The sequence below is a fragment of the Carassius auratus genome, unplaced genomic scaffold, assembly GCF_003368295.1.
Source record: "Carassius auratus strain Wakin unplaced genomic scaffold, ASM336829v1 scaf_tig00216865, whole genome shotgun sequence".
NCBI lineage: Eukaryota > Metazoa > Chordata > Actinopteri > Cypriniformes > Cyprinidae > Carassius > Carassius auratus.
This window is the reverse complement of record NW_020528776.1, coordinates 595628-615594: the sequence shown is the minus strand read 5'-3', so window position 1 is coordinate 615594 and position 19967 is coordinate 595628. Positions and strand designations below refer to the sequence as shown.

Sequence of the window (19967 nt, the reverse complement as noted above, 5' to 3'; positions counted from 1 at the left end):
ACCTTTTTCTGTGAGCGTGTAAATGCCTCAATTGTATCTAGAATGCACTTTGTATGACCAAATAATAATAGAAGACACTACAGCTTTCGCATTGCTATTACGAAACACTGGGGATACAGCATTGTTGCTTTATTTTCGGAACATTTGCTGATCAGTGTATAAATTTTTCGACAGCACTTAACCAACTAATACTAGCACCTTTCCTTTTCTTGTCTTTTCATTTAAATAATAATAAAAAATAAAAATAAAAAACCTGGCTATGCGTTCTGCACTAGATTAACTGAGACTTGTCATGGCACTTATACTGTTATTGTTCTCTTGTTGACCTGACTGCTTCTATTGTTCTCATGTGTAAGTCGCTTTGGATAAGAGCGTCTGCTAAATGATGAAATGTAAATGAAAAATGTGAGAAAATGGCCTCAATTGTACATTTCCATTTCTTAGTCTTATTTTTTGTTGAATATATTTATTTTTATTTTTCAAGTGTTATGTAGCCTCATAACTCAAAAAACAAAACAAATAAACAACAACGATATTTTGTGTTTTCTATCAGTTTGTCATGTGATCAGATCTGACTATGAAATCGTAAATGTGACATGAATGTAAATGTACTGTAGAAACTGATTTGCTGCTCTTACTGGGAATGATGGGTTTGGTTTTACTTTTAAATCTTAAATTTGCAAAATATGTAAAAGAGAATTATTATATAAATAAAGAGTAAACTTCCATATGCAAATGATGCATCTTTGTCAGTTTGTTCATTGATATTCATAAAGGTGTGTGTGTTTATCTTTATAAGATATTTGACCTTTTGAGACGCTTTGGAAATGCGTGACGTAAGACAGTCCTATATTCGCAGAAGTCACGTGACTCGGGAGGTTTGTCTGGAGTCATTCATCACTCAATCACTGCTGTCATTCAGTTTGGATGCGGTCTGAAGCGGGTTTAAAATGCGGAACCCTTCTCTCCTTTGTGGGTTTTATTATTCGTGGACGGTGAGTCAGTTTTTACTTAAATAAATTCAACACTTTCGTTTCAGTAGGCAGTGAACTGAAAACAGATAATGCTACGCATTTGCTATTATTCTTTTATATCTCCATTGTTTCCTAGCATTTTAACGATATTTACTTATCTTTTAATATATGTTGTGATGAGTCGCATGTGGATAATGACAGATGACATTATTAGGTGGGGTTAACTTGTGCACGTGTGTGTTTAGTAGTGAAAACTAGAGGGCGCTGACGGGCTTCAATATTCTCAGTGTTACTATATTATATTAAAACTAACACCACAAACAAACATATCCCCTCCGTCAATCCGGGATATAGACACAGCACACGTTTATTCATAAAGCTGCTATCAGTGTGAAGCTAATAAATATTGGATATAGCCTATACCATAAAGTGTGAAAACACTTATCTTTCTCTTATCGAAATGTAATGACATTACTGTGTGTGTTTAGTCTCGCTCTTTGGAACACTTGTTTCTGTTTGTTCTTCAGGTGTGTTTGGTGCTACTGAAGTGTCAGTGTCAGTGATGAAGGGAGATTCTGTCACCTTACACACTGGTGTTTCTGAACTACAGAGTGATGATATCATAGAGTGGATGCGTGAAGATGATCTCATCATAGCTGAAGTTAAAAACAACAAATATAAAATTAGGAGTTTGGAAGGGAGACTGGAGCTGGATCATAAAACCGGCTCTCTCACCATCAAAAACATCACATCTCAACATGAAGGAACTTATATACTAGACATCGGGGGCAGAAATCTGATATCCAAGAATTTCACCGTTACTGTTCATGGTGAGTAACCCGAGTTTTACATGTGCTGTTTATTGGAATTAAAAGATCACAAGTTTTACCCTGAAGAGTAAACTATTTATATTTTTCTGTAAAAAAAAAAAAAAAAAAAAGTTGAGTTAAATGTGTGTTTTCATCAAATCAGCTCATTTTCACAAACATGAAAATGACTATTCTCTTTATCATGACTTTATATTTTAAATGTTACTTTTTCAAATTCATTAATTAATTTTTTTGTTTGTTTTTAAACATGAATTTGAAACATCCTTAAAAAAGCATATATATATAATCACATAATCATTAATAGTATAGATATAGATTATAGTCTTTTTTACAATATTGACTCATTTGTTTGTTGTAATAATGTAAAATATAATGATGATAATTATTCTACTATAAGGAAGTCCCTGAAAATTCTGAAAGATAAAAAACATCCTTATAGTAATATAAATAAGAATAAAAAAATCCAATTACCATAATGTGTGTTGTGTTATCTTTTCCTGATAACTGATTTTGAGTTCAGGGAACTTTATACTGATAATTAGACTCAGTGTAATATTTAATTAATGAGGGTCAAAGTGAAAGAGCCAACAGAACATGATAAGCAGTCGTTAATTAATTCACTGGTGGATTGATCTTTTTTTATTTTTTTATTTTTATTTTTATATAACATTGTCTATACAGTAAATTACTGGTGACACCATTTTAAATACAGTGGTATTCAAAGTCATGCTTTTTTTCTCATTACAAATAATCCATAATCCAGTAACATCATTTTATATTAAAATGTTTGAATGTTATGCATTTTTAAAATGCTAAATATTTTATATTTATAATTTTCAGTATAATTTCAGGCTTTCACACATTACTACTTTTTAAAATTTGCTTGCAGTGATCAATCTCTGTTTTAAACTGCTCCTGTTTGTTCTCCTCGTGTGTTTGTTGTTGAGACAGATGTTGTGGAGTCAGTGTCAGTGATGGAGGGAGACTCTCTCACTCTACACACTGGTGTTACTGAAATACAGGGATCTGATGTGATACGGTGGTTTGGAAATCAAGGCACCCTCATTGCTGACTTAACCTTTTAACAGTCACCCGTCTTAACTGAGCTCAAACCCAAACATGACCTACACAAACTAAAAAGCTTGCAGTTTATTAACCATTTAGACTACATGCATAACCGTGGTCTCTTTAAAAAGATGATAGTTATGAGTTTACTGTTCAGAAGTCAGACTTCATTATAGAAATATAGAGAAAGAGTAAAAGAAGCTTAAATGTCTTGGAACGTAAAGATCCATTAATTTTTAATAAACAATACATAGAAATAACTATACAGAACTTTGCCGGAGCATCTTAAAAAGCAAGAATGTAAAAGCCACAAGTCTGGCAAATGTATTAGTAAAATTTCAAGGGGTTTAAATAAAAAATTATATTCACATTAGCTTTTTTTTTCTCTTAAAGAAGGTACATTTTAATGTCATTCTGGGTGATTAATATGAGACTAAACTTATACTCTGCCTGATTTGCTGCAATCTTCTACATCCTTATTCTACTGGTTTTAGTTTTTCCACATTTATGCCTGTGTTATATTGTTCAACCAGCACTGTGCACCTAACAATATGCAAAAAATGTATGCGTATGTCACAAGAAGTAATCAGCGCTATTGATTTTGCCCTATGACCTTGCGAATCTGAAGGTTGACATTGACAAAATTGTCAAAATCATACATTGTGATCCCATCTTAAGTCATTTAAAGATTTGTTTTCCCCATGCGACTCCATGGTGCCTTGAAAATATTGTTACATTTGCTTGAGTGAATCACACATCACTAAACTAATGATGTGCGTTTGAAGGTTTTTCTGACCAATAAAAAAGGGAGAAGCATTTTGGAGACCCGTCCGAAAACACTCATTGTTTTTGCATTCATCTTTGTTACATTAGTGGTGAATAAATCAGACAAAGCAAATATTAAGATTCCTAAGCGCAGGTATTTTAACTAGAAAATGTCAATGCTTTGAAATATGCATATATCTGAACCCGGGATACAAACAAACTAGGCCTATATAATATCTGTAATCATCTATTCATTGGTTGCATTTTGCATCAATCTGAACAGTATTAGCTTCAAACTGTCTACCTGTATGCAGTAAATATTAAGCTATATGTAGGGCATATTTGAACGTCACAACAGCCGGCGGTGCTGTTAGAATGTTTTGAACGAATGACCAATCAGCTCTGCAGAAAGACCGCTGGGGGCGGAGTTACTCTGTACGTAAGACTCTAGCAAACTTGGGAGCGATTTAAAATTGAAATAAACCTTCGCAGTGCATAATTTCTTTAAAAAAGTGGAAATAAATGATATTTATTACGAAGAAATATTATGTAGGCTAAACAAACCGGAGATAAAGACATTTCTCTTAATTACCACTGTTTGAATTAAAAAGTATACTGTAGCCTATATTTATTTACTTATTTATGTTTTCTTTCTGTAATATTAGCATGAAAACTAAACTGGTGTACGCACGCTTGAATTCATCTGCCATTGTCAGTGGACTCAAACAGTTAAGAGCTGCCGTGAGTCAAACAGTTAAGAGCTACCGTGAGGTAATTGCAAATCGATAACGAATTAAAATGAAGTTATAGCTATGAAAACACGGTCGTAAATGTCGAACCCTGAACCTCTGAGCTTTCGAATGGCATATTGTCATTTCAATAAACACTTTAATATTAAAATAATTTAGTTAATGCAAACAAACAAACATTGGAACCATCGATGGTCTCGAGCAAGTTAATGGATTAAACAGCGCTGACTCGAGATGGAGTAACATTCATCTGAATAATGAGACCGGAGATCTCACCATCAGAATCATCCGAATGAAACAGTCTGGAGTTTATAAGGTGGAGATCAATACCATCCGTTTGATCTTGCATAGGAAATTCGAAATTACTGTTGGTGAGTAGCTTCAATTTTCTGTAAGGTTGTAAGATTTTATTAGAAATTATGTACTATTTTGACTTTATCGTTTAGTAGCCTAGTTTAGTTGCTCAAATGAACACTTACATTTGTACATTTATACTTAATAAAAAAAATAACGTTAAAGAGTCTTTAGCCAACTGATGTCTAGTAAACGGACAACGTGCCTCGACTTGACATTTATTAAAAAATCTCCCTGAGAATTTCACTCTTTCAGATCCTGAGTCTTGGCGAATAATTAGAGAATACAATAAAGTTTTTTATAAAGTATTCTACTAATCTCGCACGAGAAACAACCACGTTCAGTTTTAGAAACTCGTTCATAAGTTGTTTATGCAGTCAGTCTAGGAAAAAAAAAAAAAAATGTACAACCAAACAAAACAAACACTATATATATATAAATATTCAAAATTTAGCATTTTTCTCAAGCACTCCTGTGTAGGTTTAGTAATTTCACTTTAAAGGGATACTCCACCCTAAAATGAAAATGTTTTCATTAATCACTAACCCCCATATCATTTCAAACCCATAAAAGCTTGGTTCATCTTCAGAACACAATTTAAGATATTTTGAAAAATGATTTCTTCATACGGTTGAACCACTGATGGCAGATGGACTATTCTGATGATGTCTTTCATACTTTTACTTGTTAGTTACTTGGCAGTCTATGGGACAGTCACAAGCAGGGCCAGATTAACACTTTGTTGTACCCTGGGCAACAATATTCAAGGGCCCCATCATCACGACCCCAGGATCACCATAATATGGTCATATACAGAATATATTACTTTAATATACAGTAAATATACTCAAAACTTCAAATTCTAACTGTAACCCGGTGTATTTTGATTTACAAATATTGAAATGCTCATAGAACTACAAATGCACTACTATGTCCCCTATCAAAGTCATTCACTCACATATGATGCAATGAAAACAAAACACATCAGCATCTGTATAATCTGGTAAAATTGACCCACTACATTGAGGGTGAAGGAAATATTTCCTCCATTTTCCCCAAAATGAATAAATAAGCAACCACTTTCAAACCATTGTTTATTTAACAACATTTATTCCCAATAGAAATGTATTGAATTGATAGAGCTATAACAGAAGACCACAGACAACACATCAAGAAACATTTTGGTCCTCAGCTCATTTTAAGCAGACCCTGACAGGGTGACCCTGTTTCCTCAGAATTCAACAAGGCAATCAAGTTATTAGTCCAACACAAACAATTTGAAATCTGCCAGTTATCCCTCCACAACAATTTACAGCATTTTAATGAAGCTGGCACCTCAAGGAAAAAGCTAATAGAACAACAACCTATCACAGCACAATTAACCAGTTAAACATTTTAGTGCTACATAAACATTTAGAAATCTGTCAATTTCTCTGAAGAAGACAAGACAGAAATAAATGCTACATAATCTGGCAAAACACATAATTTTAGTCCTAAATAAGGACGAAGTGCATGTTTGAATTTGAAATGCTCTTCGCTCTCTGGGCTGTAAACGTAAGCTGGCGGTGTAGAAAAGTCCTGGCTAGCTGAGTTGTCCTCGTCGTTGACGGAAGCTGACTTAGCATCGTAACATTTGACCCACCTCATGCGGACTGACCGATGAGGAGAGGGTCTTAACTTGAGGCCCTCTCTTCATTGGTCAGTCTGCATGAGACTCTCAGCCGCTCTCAACTCAAGTTCAAAGTCATAGGCAGCGCAGCGTCTCTATGTGCAGCGCAAATTCCCGTGTTGACAGTTTGTTTAATATAAAGCGGGAGATTACCAGATACAGTATTTTGCTTGTGCCCTTGCTGCCCTGGGCCCTTTAGAGGTCTTGGGCCCCTGGGCAATTGCCCAGTTGCCCGTATGGTTAATCCGGCCCTGGTCACAAGCCTCCCGGTTTCCATCCAAAATATCTTAAACTGTGTTCCGAAGACGTAAGTGATACTGTAAGTGAAACTGACTTATTCATTTTCATTCAAATTAAATCAACATAAATATAGGATTCTTAGAAAAATGCTAATTTTGAAGAAATTAACTTTTTTGTTAATGAACTTTAAGAATTACAGCGCAAATTCCAGGCTATAAGATCTGTTGGACAACAGGTATCCTGAGGTCAAAAACATATGACCAACTGCTATAATAAGAGCTAAGAATGCATACGAATGACACAGGACTTGTTGAGAGTGTATCTAAAATATTCCCAAATGAATCAGTGTTGAATGCTCTGTGATATGAATTTAATATCTGAGTCATATGTTTGTTGCTTTGGCAGATGGTATAAAGAACATATCAGTAAAGAAGGGAGAATCTGTCACTCTACGCACTGGTCTTATTGACATACAAAGATGTGATCGAATTTTGTGGAAGTTTGAAGACCATCTCATTGCTGAAATGAATAAAGAGACGAATCAATTCATATTATATGACAGTAGTGATAAGAGATTCAAAGACAGGCTGCAACCAAATGAAAAAACTGGATCTCTCACCATCAGCGACTCTGAAACAACGGATTCTGGACATTATCATCTACACATGAGCAGCAGCACATACACCTTGCAGAGGATCATTAGTGTTACTGTCAATGGTGAGTAGATATATATATATATATATATATATATATATATATATATATATAATATATATATATTTATATATTTTTTTTTGCATGGGTTGGGTTGTTTTGACCCATCAAGTTGGGTTATATGTTTAACCCAACATTTTTAATCTTTACTTACCATAAACTTTCGCTCGCTTCCATCTGAAAAGAGAAAATGGCATGCAGCTTCTCGCACTGGTGTCTTCTGATATAAACGTGACGTGGGTGCTCTCTTTCACGTCTGCTTTCCCAACCCAGCACCGCTGGGTTAAATAAAACAAGACCAACTCAGCAGTTTTAGTGTAGTGCGTTTCTTTGTAGATTTACACATTTACACAAATTACTTTTTTCTTTATCATTGGAAATCCAGGTCTGTCTTCAGTTGTTATAGCAGTGATATCTGTCAGCGTTGCTCTGGTGGTTGCTGTTGCCCTTATGATTTACTGTTGGTGCAGGTCAAGGCAAAGGCGTGAGTATTAGCTGCAATGTTTCTGTTTTTTTAGTTTTACCGGCATTTTAGACATGTTTGTATGTGCTGTGATTTATTTATGGTTGTTCACAAGCATTATTATAAAGAAACACAATTCATATAGAATCATTAAAGACAGTACTGAACATAGTTTAGATTGAACAAAGGTTGAAAAAAGAAAAAGAAAAGTTAAATGAACTATAAGTATAAAACTTAAGAAAACTATTTTTCTGCTTATGTAATTTCAGGATTTACAATGGATTTAAATCTGTGTTTGCTTCCAGGTGACAGAGTTTTGTGATTAGGAGGATCAGTGTGGGTTCGATGAAGATCAGTTGAATCAATATCAGGATCAGCATGAATCCATCTATCCAATGACAGTATAACCACAGTAACAATATACACATAGCTACTGTAAGCTGTATAAATGAACAAGAGCTGTATTTGCTATATGAAGACACTGATCACTGTATTCTTAATCTGTATTTGAAAGACACAGTTTACAGATCTTTGACTCAGACAGTATAATGTGCAGCACTACATGTATGAAAACTTTGCTTTTTTGACCTTTTTTAAGATATTCTTGCATTTCCATTTGTACTTCGTCCCATTTTGGTAGCATAATAATTATATACTGCCATTCAAAAGTTTGGGAACAGTTATTATTATTTTTTTTATATAAAGGAGTCTATTAGACTTATCAAGGCTGCATTTATTTGAACAAAAAAAAATTATATTGTGAAATATTATTGCAATTTCTAATATTGGTTTTCTATTTTAATAAACTTGAATTTAATATACTGAATTTTAATCAGCATCATTGCTCCAGTCTTCAGTGTCACATGATCTTCAGAAACCATTCTAATATGCTGAATGAATTATTATCAGTGCTGTATCTGTTGTGCTGCCTAATATATATATATATATATATATATATATATATATATATATATGTTTAGCATTTGTTTAGCATTGTTTGCTAATTAAATCTGACCCTTTTGCTGTAAATCTGAAATAATAAATCTGAACTGAATGTATACAGATATACTTCTGTTCTACTCTCTGATCATTTCTGCACTCTAGTGAAAAAAAAACACTGCTTAAAATGCATCAAAATCAAATAATATAGTTATTTTTCATTCAGTCTTTATCTTTAAACACAATTCCTGGAGGGCCTGGATCTCTGTAGAGTTTTGTTCTAATCCTGCTCCAACAGACATACCGTTTATTTTTTTTTTATTTTTTTAAATAAGCCTGAAGGACTTAATTAGTTGATTAGTTGGATCAGGTGTGTTTCATTATGGTTTTATCTAAACTTTGCAGGGCTCTGGCCCTCCAGGAATTGAGTTTGACACCCCTGATTTCAACAAAATATGAACACGTAAAGAAAACATATTATTAGTAATCTGAAATTATATATGAATTTCTGTCTTCACAATGTTGATTTAAATGGTTCTTATTTGTTTATTTTGTTTATTATGTATTTGTTATTTGTTAAGCTGTTTACATGGGGATTTTTTATTGGTCTTTTAGTTGCAAAGGGTCACTTCTTTGCCACTAATAATAACATCTTCAGAAGTCTTCAGTATGTCCCAGAGTGTCCAGCGAGCGCCAGTATGTCTCCTCCCGAGGACTCAGCTACAGAATCTTGTCTCCAGCAGTCAGAGCTTGCTCAAGAATAGCAGCAGGTTGGCGTGAGAGCATCAGCATGCACAGTGAGGCCAAGACTTTTGGACAACAGCCTGGTGTCAAGAAGGGGAGCAAAGAAGCCACTTCTCTCCAAGAAAAATGTCAAGGACAGAAATTCTTCAGGAAGTACAAGGATTGTACAAAGTTATTTTCTCTGACGAAGCTCCCTTTTGACTGTTTGGGACAGCTGGAAAATGTATGCTACCATGAGTCCTGTGTTGCGCTAACAGGGAAGCATCCTGAGACCATCCATGTGTGGGGTTGCTTTTCAACCAAGGGAGGGGGCTCTCTCATAATTCTGCTAGAGTAATTAGTTAATTTACTTTCCTTACAAATGGGTGCATAGTACTTTATTATTATTTTTATGATAATTATGCTTTAAAAGTTGTCCATATGATGGCGAAATATGATTTGTCTTTTGAGTTCACCCTTCAGATTAGGCTACTGCCCAGCCGGCATTTCAACGTTGAAACAACATCAGGTACCATGGTTGAATCAACGTTGAATAATTTCGATTTTGCAAATTGGATCAACGTTGAAATCACGACGGGGATTCACCGTTGAAATCGCGACGCTGTTTCACCGTCTTCCCTGCATTATGGGTGAATTAGGGTCGTGCTGCAGTCCTGGGAAGAAAGCTGAATGAGCTGTTGATTTTGAAAAGTTAATCAGCGTTGATAACACGACGTTGTTTCCCCGTCGTACCTTGCACCGTGTATAAATACACCTAGATCCTAGTTGGCATTTAGATCAACATGGTACATGCAAGGCTAAAAATCTAATGACTGGCAGCAATGGCTTTACAAACAACTTCAATAAACTACCACATGCTCAAAATTGTCAAACAGCAGTTACATTTTGGAAACATACTGTATAAAACAGATGAAAATAATCCCACACTTTATTATGCAGAGTATGCATGGAGGTAATGCTAAAAACATGTAGTAGAACAATCCAAATACAATAATATTTAAAGGTTTTTGTAAAATAATTTGGCACAAAAATGCATATTTTTTGCAGCACTTACAAGACAAACCCTTGTACCTTTATGACTGAAACCAGTGGATCTTTCATTTTGGTGGAAAGCTACAGTTTCTGTCAAAAACATGTTTGAGTAATGTGTCTCATTACAAGTTGTGCACATTTGTGCAGTGAAAATTTAATATAAATAATTTAAAAGCTTGTTAACCTTTTTCTACCATTTAGCATTAAACATTTTTAACGTTGTTTCATTAAAACAACTGGCCTTATTTCAACCATATTTCAATGTTGAAAGTTGGTCATGTGCTGGAAGTTTTTCAACAGTTCATCTTTAATCGTTGAATCAACGTTGTTTCAACGTTGAAACCACAACTGACCTTATTTCAACCATATTTCAACATTGAAAGTTAGTCATGTGCTGGATGTTTTTCAACCATTCAGCTTTAAACATTGAGTCAACGTTGTTTCAACGTTGAAACCACAACTGACCTTATTTCAACCATATTTCAACGTTGAAGGTCGGTCATGTGCCGGCTGGGTGTAGTGTTAGCCTACTTGTTTAGGATTCAAAATGTTATTTGCTTTTAATTTATGTCATTTATGTCCTTTTTGAGCAATCTTCTTGTATATAATGAAATGTAAAGTTTGTCAGTTAATCTTTTTTGTATCTTATAGCATTTTATTGTTTGTAGTGTGATCAACGTTTGCGTAAGTACTAGATGTGTTGGGGAACTAACACGTAACATTTTAATTACATTTTGCTAAAATGAACGAAATAACTTGGGAAAAAAAGATTCGTTCATTTTGCTGAACGTGACTCAAAAGTCCGAGTCGGTATAATGATCCGAACTTCCCACTACACTGTAAGTTGCTTTGAATAAAAGTGTCTGCTAAATTAATACATGTACATTTGGTGATTATATGTGACTTGTCCGTCATGATGGAGCACCATGTCACAAAGCCAGAGTCATAAAGAAAAGGCTCAAAGATCATTACATTGAAATTTTGGATGTGTGACCTGGCAACTCCCCGGATCTCGATCCCTTAGAGAACCTGTGACCAGTCCTCAAAAAGCAAGTGGACAAGCAGAAGCCCACAAATTGTGATCAACTCATAAGACAAGAATGATCGCCATTAGTCATAATTTGGCCCAGGAGCTCATATCCAGCATCATGCTACAAATACTAAAGCAGCAAACTTTGCAAAACACAACATTTATGTCACTGCCAAAACTTTTGGCCATGACTGTATGCTTACTGGAGTGCTTCCATTGTGTATTGACTGGAATTTTCTGAAATTGCCAGAAGCATAAAGAAAGATTAGACTGGTGTTTACATGTCTTACCACTAGTATTTGCTCTTTTACCTATACTTTTTTAATATAATCTAAATAGCACAATGTTTGCATTATACTATAACACTGACATAAATCATAAAAAAATACTGAGGCAGTAAGGAAAAGAAACAGACTGTTTATTATTGCTGTACAATATGAAGTACATCAGCGTTTCATTGTCTGTGTTCTTCCGGTTCTTCTGATGTCATTAACCAGGAGAACAACAGCGGTCACAGCAGCTACACTTATCAAAGCAGTGACGACCAGTCGGATCACAGCTTCAGGAGCGTCGAAACAAAGGTCGCAGTCTGAGGAAACACACTAAATCAAGCACTAAAGAAAATGCATTGTTAAATCTATTTCACAAAAATGCACAAAACTGGATTTAGACTACCTGAATGTATTTGACAGAGTTCGCTGATGTCCAGATGTGTGGTCAGGTTTGTGATGGGATTGTTGATCACACAGCTGTAGGTGTTTATATCCTGATACTCCACCTCCAGAGGTAGAGAGAGACTGATACTGAGATCAGACACACTGATGCTGGACAATAAACTGTTTCCTTTGTACCAGGAGAGAGTCACGTGACTCACATTGAACACTGAACACAGGAAGATCCTCGAAGATCTTTCAGATGATAAAGCACATTGCCAAATATCACTGAAGATTACAGGAATTGGCACAGGAGCTGGGAAACAAAGGGGACACATAAACAAAACTAGAATTTTTTAATTTATATTATTTACAACATCTACATCTCCATCTCACCGTAAACACTGACAGCGAATCGCTTGGTTGACTTCTTATTCCTGATAATGATGCTCAGCTGATAAACTCCAGTGTGTCCATTACTGATGTTTGTGATGGTGAGATCTCCAGTCTGTCTGTCGAGCTGCAGTCTGTCTCTGAATTTCTCCTCACTGTATGTTGTAATGTTTCCTGCTGTTATTCTGCTTAAACGAGTTCTGCTCGATCCAAACCTCCACTCGATCTCATCATCTCTCAGTATTTCTGTGAGACCGGTTCTGAGAGTGAAAGAATCTCCCTCCATCGCTGACACGATCTCATCGGTCTCGGCGCCAAACACTTCTGGGGATGCACGACGCAAGACGTAAACATGTAGATCTTCTAAATGCTTTAAATGCTAAAAATCGCAACCCTTCATGCTACAGACAGGTCAAAAGTTTATTAGCTACTTACCAATCAGAGGAACAAAACATAAAACGAACACAACGAGCGTGTGAATCATTTTCTTCAATCGTCTGAGATAGAAAATGATTGTGTGTGTATGTGTGTGCGTGTCTCTCTGCGTGTGTGTGTGTGTGTGTGAATGCACCTTTTATATAGAGGAGATAAATGCATCTAAGTACAATTAATAACAACTTTCATGCAACAAGTCGCGTCCTGAATATGGGCCCATTATCTTAGTTGTGTCTAGATAACTTTAGAGCCAAGAAGAAAAAGTCTTCAGGTAGGCTATCAAGAAAAAAAACTCTTCATTCTGCGCGTCTCCGCGAAGCGCGTCTCGAGATGATGTAGGCTAATACATGAACGCGCAGCTACCAAAATACTGATGTTGCGACTCAGTTTCGAATCCTAGTTTTAATTCCTCGGCTCTTAATAAGATCACAAGAAAGTAACCTCTGTAAACGTTTATCAGTTGTTTTCGTGGATATGGGTATTTAACTACAATCAGTTCCAGGGAGTGGAAATCTGACTTAAAGGAATATGTCCATTTACCCATCACATCAGTCAACCGCACACATGCAATTGTGAACAGGTGCAAGACGTTTGACAACAGATACCACATTTTTTGGGGTCATTCTGCCATTAATCTGGTCTGAATTAAAGTCAGACCACAGCGGCTTTCACTATGACTCAGCAAGAGTCACAGAATCAAACAGTGGAAACAAGACGTTCCTTACATTAGAAAAAATACACCTTTATTTAGGCTTACTGTTTATATTTTTGAGCTGTTTTGGGAAGTCTTACCTTTAGATCCATGCCAACGCTCACACTTTTCTTGTTCTTGTGTGTCTTTTCCGCTTCTTCATTTGGCTTCTCATTTAAACAATCATTACAAACTTGAATGCAATCCACTGAAGAACTGACTTGACTCATGTGTGCACAAGTGGTTGGGTTTTTTTTTTCCCACTGCTTGATTTTTTATTCATTTCGTTTATTATTCTGTCACTTTGAGCTCCTTTGACCACATCCTGTAGACATTATCTCAGCAGACTCAAATTGACCATTAATATTGTTATTGTGCATTTAGTGAGATTTTAATGTTTGGATAGTGTATTTATTCCCTAATTATATTAAAATCACTTAGTCATAATATTCTGCACTATTTTTTTATTTTTGTTGAACTGAATTATTATGATCTAGGCCTATATTTCCGAGGGGACAACACTGTTGTTATAGTTTTATTGTGGTTTAAAATTTTATGAAACTACATTTGGTATTTTTACTTCTGCATTAAGACCATTGATTCAGACACTTTTTTCCTTTTTCTTTTTTTATACCTTGACTGGACGCTGACCTCGCTCCTGGAGCGTCCCCTAGTGACTAAACATGAAAACATATTTTCTGCAAAGTCATTTTTTTAAGTGCCATGTTGCTTTTGATTCCTGTAGAATGTGCCCCGTTTAGAGACATTTTCACTTTCATTTTAAAACCAGTCATCTGCCCTCTCATTTGCCCTCAATACCTGTGTGCGCCGGAACCCAAGTGAACTGTAATATTAGATTCTGTATAGCTATCCCGAAAATCATCTGATGAACTTCATCTAAAAGATCCTGTCTCCGTGCAGATTTCCCAGTCTGAATGCTAGTTAGGAAGGACATAGAGTTCAAACAAAATTTGGTTTCACTTCTTAGGTATACTTGGGGGTTTTACCTGCAGGTTCTTTGTATGCATCTGTAAATATCTGTACTGTGTCATTATACATCACTTCTAGATACTGCTGTACACTTCGATACAATCCTGTCTTGATTATATTTTTTGCTTTCAGGTTAACTACAGGATAGCAGAAAAACCAAGGTGGAATTGTGCTCAAGTTAACATTTTTTTGCTGCAATAATACTGATTCCCATGTCATCTGCCGCTTTATTGCTGTTCCATCCAAAACTGGTGTTCACAGTGCGACCATATTCCCAGCATTCTTCTAACACCAGTTTTGTAGGATGTGTAGTTTCATGCCCTTGTAAGTTTACCCAATATGCTAGGGAAAGTTTTAACCTCCTAAGATTTAAAGGCATCCCCCCTGCTTCTACTTGCAGTGCTGGGACAGGTGATGTTCGGAAGGCTCCACTACACAGCCGGAGAGCTTTGGCCTGCACCTTGTCCAGTTCAGCTAATGTAGCTTTTACTGCTGTTTTGTATACTGTACATCCATAGTCAAACACTGATCGGATTATTGCAATATAAATTCTTTTCAAAGAAGAGCCTGACACCCCCCTGTCGCTGAAAGGACAAGTGAGTGTGTTTAGCTGTGTCTCAATTGTCTCCATCCCTAATCAAACACACCTGAACATAATCAGGGTCTTCCAGATCACTTCTTGTAGACAGGTGAGTTTCATCAGATCCTTGGATCCTTAAAAACACATTTCAATAAGTGTCTTTAAATTCTCCAGATCCACTAAATCAGTGTGTTTTTCTGCAGTGTATTGTGAGATCACGGGTTGAGAAGATGAACGCTCGAGTGTGCTGCTCGTTGATCGCTGTCTTGTTGTGTCTCTCTGTGTGCTTGAGCACAAAAGATGCCCAAAAATGTGCCATAGGTGAGTTCTTTTAACTTCATCACACAGTATGAGTGTATATAAGAACTTATAAAAATAGATTTGAGGCACGTATCAGAAATGTACATTAGCCTACCAGACGTCCAGTGAAAGTTAAGCTTTGTGTTGTAGATTAAATGCTGATTTATTTTTATTTTTATTTTTTTTATATATATTTAGTTTGCTTGCAAATTAGCATCAGGGGCTGATCATGATTTGTGAGCCTCTTATGCGTGGTGCTCATGGTATAATTACTTTGTGTGTGTGTATAATATTGAATTAAAATGGACTAATGTCCATGTTTTGTTAGCATTACTAGACACAACCAGTAATGTCACTCCTTGCTACTTTGGTTTGATACAGATGAATAAGTATGTTTTACACTTAAGTTTGATACATGCAAGGCATTCAGTGATGTGTGTTCTCCATCTTGTGGTTCTGTAACAGAAAAGCCAGGATCTTGTCCTAAACCCACTGGAGTAGGACTATGTGCTGAGATGTGTTCTGGTGACGGTAGCTGTCCAAACAACCAGAAATGCTGCAGCAATGGATGTGGACATCAGTGTATGGATCCATATCAAGGTATTTATATTGTTATAATAGTGTGCATTAAATGAGCCTATATCTTCTTGTACAGCGAGGCATTCAGTGATCCGGTTTCTCTATCATGTGTTTGTGTAGCAGTAAAGCCAGGATCCTGTCCAAAACCTGTTGGAGCCGGACTGTGTGTTGAGAAGTGTTCTGGTGACGGTAGCTGTCCAAACAATCAGAAATGCTGCAGCAATGGATGTGGACATCAGTGTATGGCTCCATGTACTGGTGGTATGTTGTGTTAGTGTGGGTCCGCTTGCTTTCTGTGTGGAGGGGGGTATTTTTATTTTTATCTTCAGTCAGTATAGATGTTCTGTCATGTTTTGTGTGTCCGCTGGACCAGCAAAGCCAGGAGTGTGTCCTAGAAACAATGGTAAAAAAACAATGGTAGGAGTGTGTGCCGAGATGTGTTCCTATGACTGTGACTGTCCGGATGATCAGAAATGCTGCAGCAATGGATGTGGACACCAGTGTACGGCTGTATCTAAAGGTATGATATTAATGCATTGTCTGCTTTTTTGGAGTCATTCAGTCATCTGGTTTCCCTGTTGTGTGTTTGTACGACAGATAAGCCAGGAGTGTGTCCAATGAGTTTCCTTGGAAAAGGATTGTGTAAAGAGTTGTGTATCAATGACGGTGACTGTCCGAATGAAGAGAAATGCTGCAGCACTAAATGTGGGCATGAATGTACATCTCTACCTAAAGGTATTTGTTATATTGATGCGTGTTTCCCCATGCACAGACTTTACCATTAAAAACAATAGAATGTTTAAGTACATTCATTTGGCCCATAGGACCATTTCAAGCATATGGTTTTTCAAAATCCTAGTGAAACTTGGAATGTAATCGTCTGTAAAAGACTTGTGGTTCATGCTTCGTTTTGTGCTGTTTGTCACTAAATCTGTTTTCATGCAGTGAGGCCTGGTCCATGTCTCAAACCAAGTGTATGATGATCCGTAACCTGCCAGACAGAAGTGTTGCCCAACCACCTGTGCATGCAGCAGACCATGCCAGTTTAACCATTGGGGCTGGGGGAAAGCTATTATACCATGTTTGAGGTCTTCTACATTCACCAAATAAATATCATAGTTTAGCAAAACTTGTGTATAAATTATGATGGATACATTGATACTTTTGACTCATCCCTTTTCTCAAATATTCTAATAAATATATATTCTACACTTCAGTCTTTAAATCTTATTTTAAGTAAAATATTTGAAACTGGAAACCGTGACACAAGTGGACGAGTAGAAACCATACAATACTTGTGAAATGTGACGCATATGGAAAAAGCTAGATTTCTATTAATTTAAGCTTTTTGCAAATAATTTTGTCACTCCAGGTTTCTTTATTACAAGATCAATTTTTTTTTTTACACATTTCCCAACTTCCCAGTAATAACTCCACCGTCCTATCCACTTTAAGGTAAACCGATCTGATTCCCTTAAATATTAAAGTCAAGACTGAACATTGTGTGGAGGAATCAAGCTGTAAATATGAAAATAATAAACGAGACACCGAACATAATCAGTGACCAAGGGAACAGAAACTAATGCAAAGCAACAGACTGTAATGTATACACGGTAAAAGGGAATCTATTTAGTGGGTCACATAGTTTGTCAATGAGTCTGTGCTCAAAGCTGCAGATTGTAGCATTTGGTGGAAAAGGTTTAGAAATGTGATCGAATCTTCGCTCATCAGAAACCTATGGGTGATGTCACAGACACTATCCATGTATGTATGCGCTCTCTCTTTATACAGTTACATAAAGACATGTGATAAAATGTATCCATTTTTTGTATGTGCATGTTTTTGGACTAAAGCCCATGTTTTGTGCTGTATTATAAATCTGCTGCTATATATTATAAATATATACATCTGCTGTGTGTGTGCGCGCATTTGGATGGGTTAAAGGCCGAGCACCAATTCGGTGTATGGGTCAGCATACTTGGCAGATGTCACGATTTTCACTCACTAAATAAGCATTAATACTTGGGGTTTTAAATCTTTATGATCAGTGGTAGGCAGTAATGGAGTAGCTTTACCTCGTTATTATACTTAAGTACAATGTTTGCATAAAAGTGTAATTTTCCCTTAAACTTAAGGGTGTTGTTGAAAATTAACCATAAAAAGCTTTCCAGACTGACTTTCTCCAGTGTGGATACTCTCATGTACCTTTAGATGTCCTGATTGTTTAAATCTCTTTTCACAGTGTGAACACTTGTAAGGTTTTTCTCCAGTGTGGATTCTCTGATGCAGTTTCAGTACGGCAAGAGTAGCAAACGCCTTCCCACAATCAAAGCACACGTGATCCTTCTCACCGCTGTGTGTTTTCTGGTGTAATTTAAGAGCTTCTGCTTGTATAAAACTCTTCCCACATTCGTCACATGTGTATGGTTTCTCTCCAGTATGAGTTTTCATGTGATACGTAACACCTTTCTTGGACAAGAAACTCTTTCCACATTGAGAGCAGCTGAAAGATTTTTTCCACATTTTTAAAAGGAAATTTTAAAAACACTGTACAAGTTAATAAAATCAACTAATATATTGTTTTGAGACTGCATTTAAGAGAAAACACATTTAAAACAAAGAAGTTTAATGGTACTGTATTTGAATGCATTATCCCAAAATAGCACATGTACATAAATTATATTTTAAAGCCTACTTGATCTAGAAAATCTGAAACATTAAGAGGAATTTAGTTTTGGGTGTTGAAAGTTGGATGGCAATTTTTCAATGTCAATTCAGTGGATTCTGGGATCCGGAAGTTGAATTCCTGTTTTTGAGGGACAGTTAATCATTCGCAGTAACACACAAATGCACACAGACCTTTAAACAGATTTATTTGTGGAAGACAAAAAAGACCTGAAGTACAAGATTGGGGGTGGCTTTTTCCAATGGTTAAATTGTCATGTTCTCTGCGTGTCCACCGGTGTCTGGGACACTTCTGTCTGGAAGAACATTAAATCATGGAAGAGTTATCAGCACACATTTGGTTTGAGACACAGACCAGGTTTCACTGCACAGAATTAGTCCCTTCATTTAGAGGCATTCAAACCCACTACAGAAAACCACGCACGCAACAAACTTTACTTTTCAAAATCGATTCATAATACTTGGAACACAAAAGCCATGCAATTAAAATGGTGCAACAGTCCAAATTCAGTTACTTCGTTCTGTTGATGCTTTGGTCACACACACCGTATTTTTATCAATTGAAATGTCAAATACCTTAAGATGCAGGTGTACACATACGTCCTCCACAAAAAGAGCTGCAGCACTTCTCATTTCCTGGACAGTCAAAGTCACTGACACACAACTCTTCTGCACACAGTCCTTTTACTCCAGCGAAAGACACTGGACACACTCCTGGCTTTTCTGTTACATACACACACATGCCCCATTACTAAACTCCACACTGCACTTGTAATAAAAAATAAAAATAAAAACCCCAACCAACACATTGTTTTCCAAATTCTGTTGTTTTTAAGCATTTATATTAATGAAACCCGTTTACTGCACAAGAATTGCGGTCATATTATTGGCCATCAATCATTTGAAGTTAAAGCTAACTATCGATCACTGGGACTTGTAGAAGTAGAAGATACAATTTATAAATTGTAACACTTAAGCGATCTATCTGCTAATTAAATAATTTTACTGTTCTAGAAAACCTTGCACAGGTCCATCTATGTTGATGCCAGAGCAGTCATTAAAAGGCGATCTTTGAGACAATACTCTGACAAGA

The 19967-nt window shown here is 36.2% G+C and overlaps 3 protein-coding genes and 1 long non-coding RNA gene across 7 annotated transcripts in view; 2 read left to right on the top strand and 2 right to left on the bottom strand.

Annotated features, from left to right (window-relative positions):
- Window positions 1-11968: 11968 nt before the first annotated feature.
- On the bottom strand, window positions 11969-13147 carry LOC113099143 (uncharacterized). The gene is made up of 4 exons (XM_026264232.1): window positions 13050-13147; window positions 12618-12938; window positions 12244-12537; window positions 11969-12157 (listed from the first exon to the last, which is right to left on the bottom strand). Exons 1-4 carry the CDS (start codon window positions 13096-13098, stop codon window positions 12015-12017), a joined length of 807 nt encoding a protein of 268 aa, XP_026120017.1. The 5' UTR covers window positions 13099-13147; the 3' UTR covers window positions 11969-12014.
- Window positions 13148-15471: 2324 nt separating this feature from the next.
- LOC113099152 (WAP four-disulfide core domain protein 18-like) lies at window positions 15472-16464 on the top strand. Its single transcript, XM_026264241.1, has 3 exons — window positions 15472-15631; window positions 16076-16210; window positions 16310-16464. The coding sequence occupies exons 1-3, from the start codon at window positions 15541-15543 to the stop codon at window positions 16462-16464; spliced, it is 381 nt and encodes a 126-aa protein (XP_026120026.1). The 5' UTR covers window positions 15472-15540.
- A 98-nt stretch (window positions 16465-16562) lies between these two features.
- LOC113099120 (uncharacterized) lies at window positions 16563-17247 on the top strand. Its single transcript, XR_003289297.1, has 3 exons — window positions 16563-16709; window positions 16787-16924; window positions 17135-17247. It is a non-coding gene; the product is annotated as an uncharacterized LOC113099120 (long non-coding RNA).
- Window positions 17248-19044: 1797 nt separating this feature from the next.
- Window positions 19045-19967, bottom strand: part of LOC113099114 (perlwapin-like) — a 28326-nt gene continuing 27403 nt past the window's right edge. For 3 of the 4 annotated variants that reach the window (XM_026264204.1, XM_026264200.1, XM_026264203.1), the window contains 2 exons: window positions 19451-19597; window positions 19045-19170 (listed from right to left, as the gene is read on the bottom strand). In XM_026264204.1, coding sequence (XP_026119989.1) covers window positions 19452-19597 — 146 coding nt within the window. In that variant the 3' untranslated portion in view covers window positions 19045-19170; window position 19451. The remainder of the gene's footprint in view (window positions 19171-19450; window positions 19598-19967) is intronic. The other variant, XM_026264201.1, reaches the window with a different exon arrangement.

Bases quoted from the DNA above. Each gene is read 5' to 3' on its own strand.
- LOC113099143 (XM_026264232.1), bottom strand. From the start codon at position 13,098: ATGATTCACACGCTCGTTGTGTTCGTTTTATGTTTTGTTCCTCTGATT. The intron at 12,538-12,617 runs GTGAGATGGAGA...TTTGTTTCCCAG, and splicing joins ATTCGCTGTCAGTGTTTACG to CTCCTGTGCCAATTCCTGTA. The intron at 12,158-12,243 runs GTAGTCTAAATC...GTGTTTCCTCAG, and splicing joins ACTCTGTCAAATACATTCAG to ACTGCGACCTTTGTTTCGAC.
- LOC113099152 (XM_026264241.1), top strand. From the start codon at position 15,541: ATGAACGCTCGAGTGTGCTGCTCGTTGATCGCTGTCTTGTTGTGTCTC. The intron at 15,632-16,075 runs GTGAGTTCTTTT...GTTCTGTAACAG, and splicing joins TGCCCAAAAATGTGCCATAG to AAAAGCCAGGATCTTGTCCT. The intron at 16,211-16,309 runs GTATTTATATTG...GTGTTTGTGTAG, and splicing joins GTGTATGGATCCATATCAAG to CAGTAAAGCCAGGATCCTGT.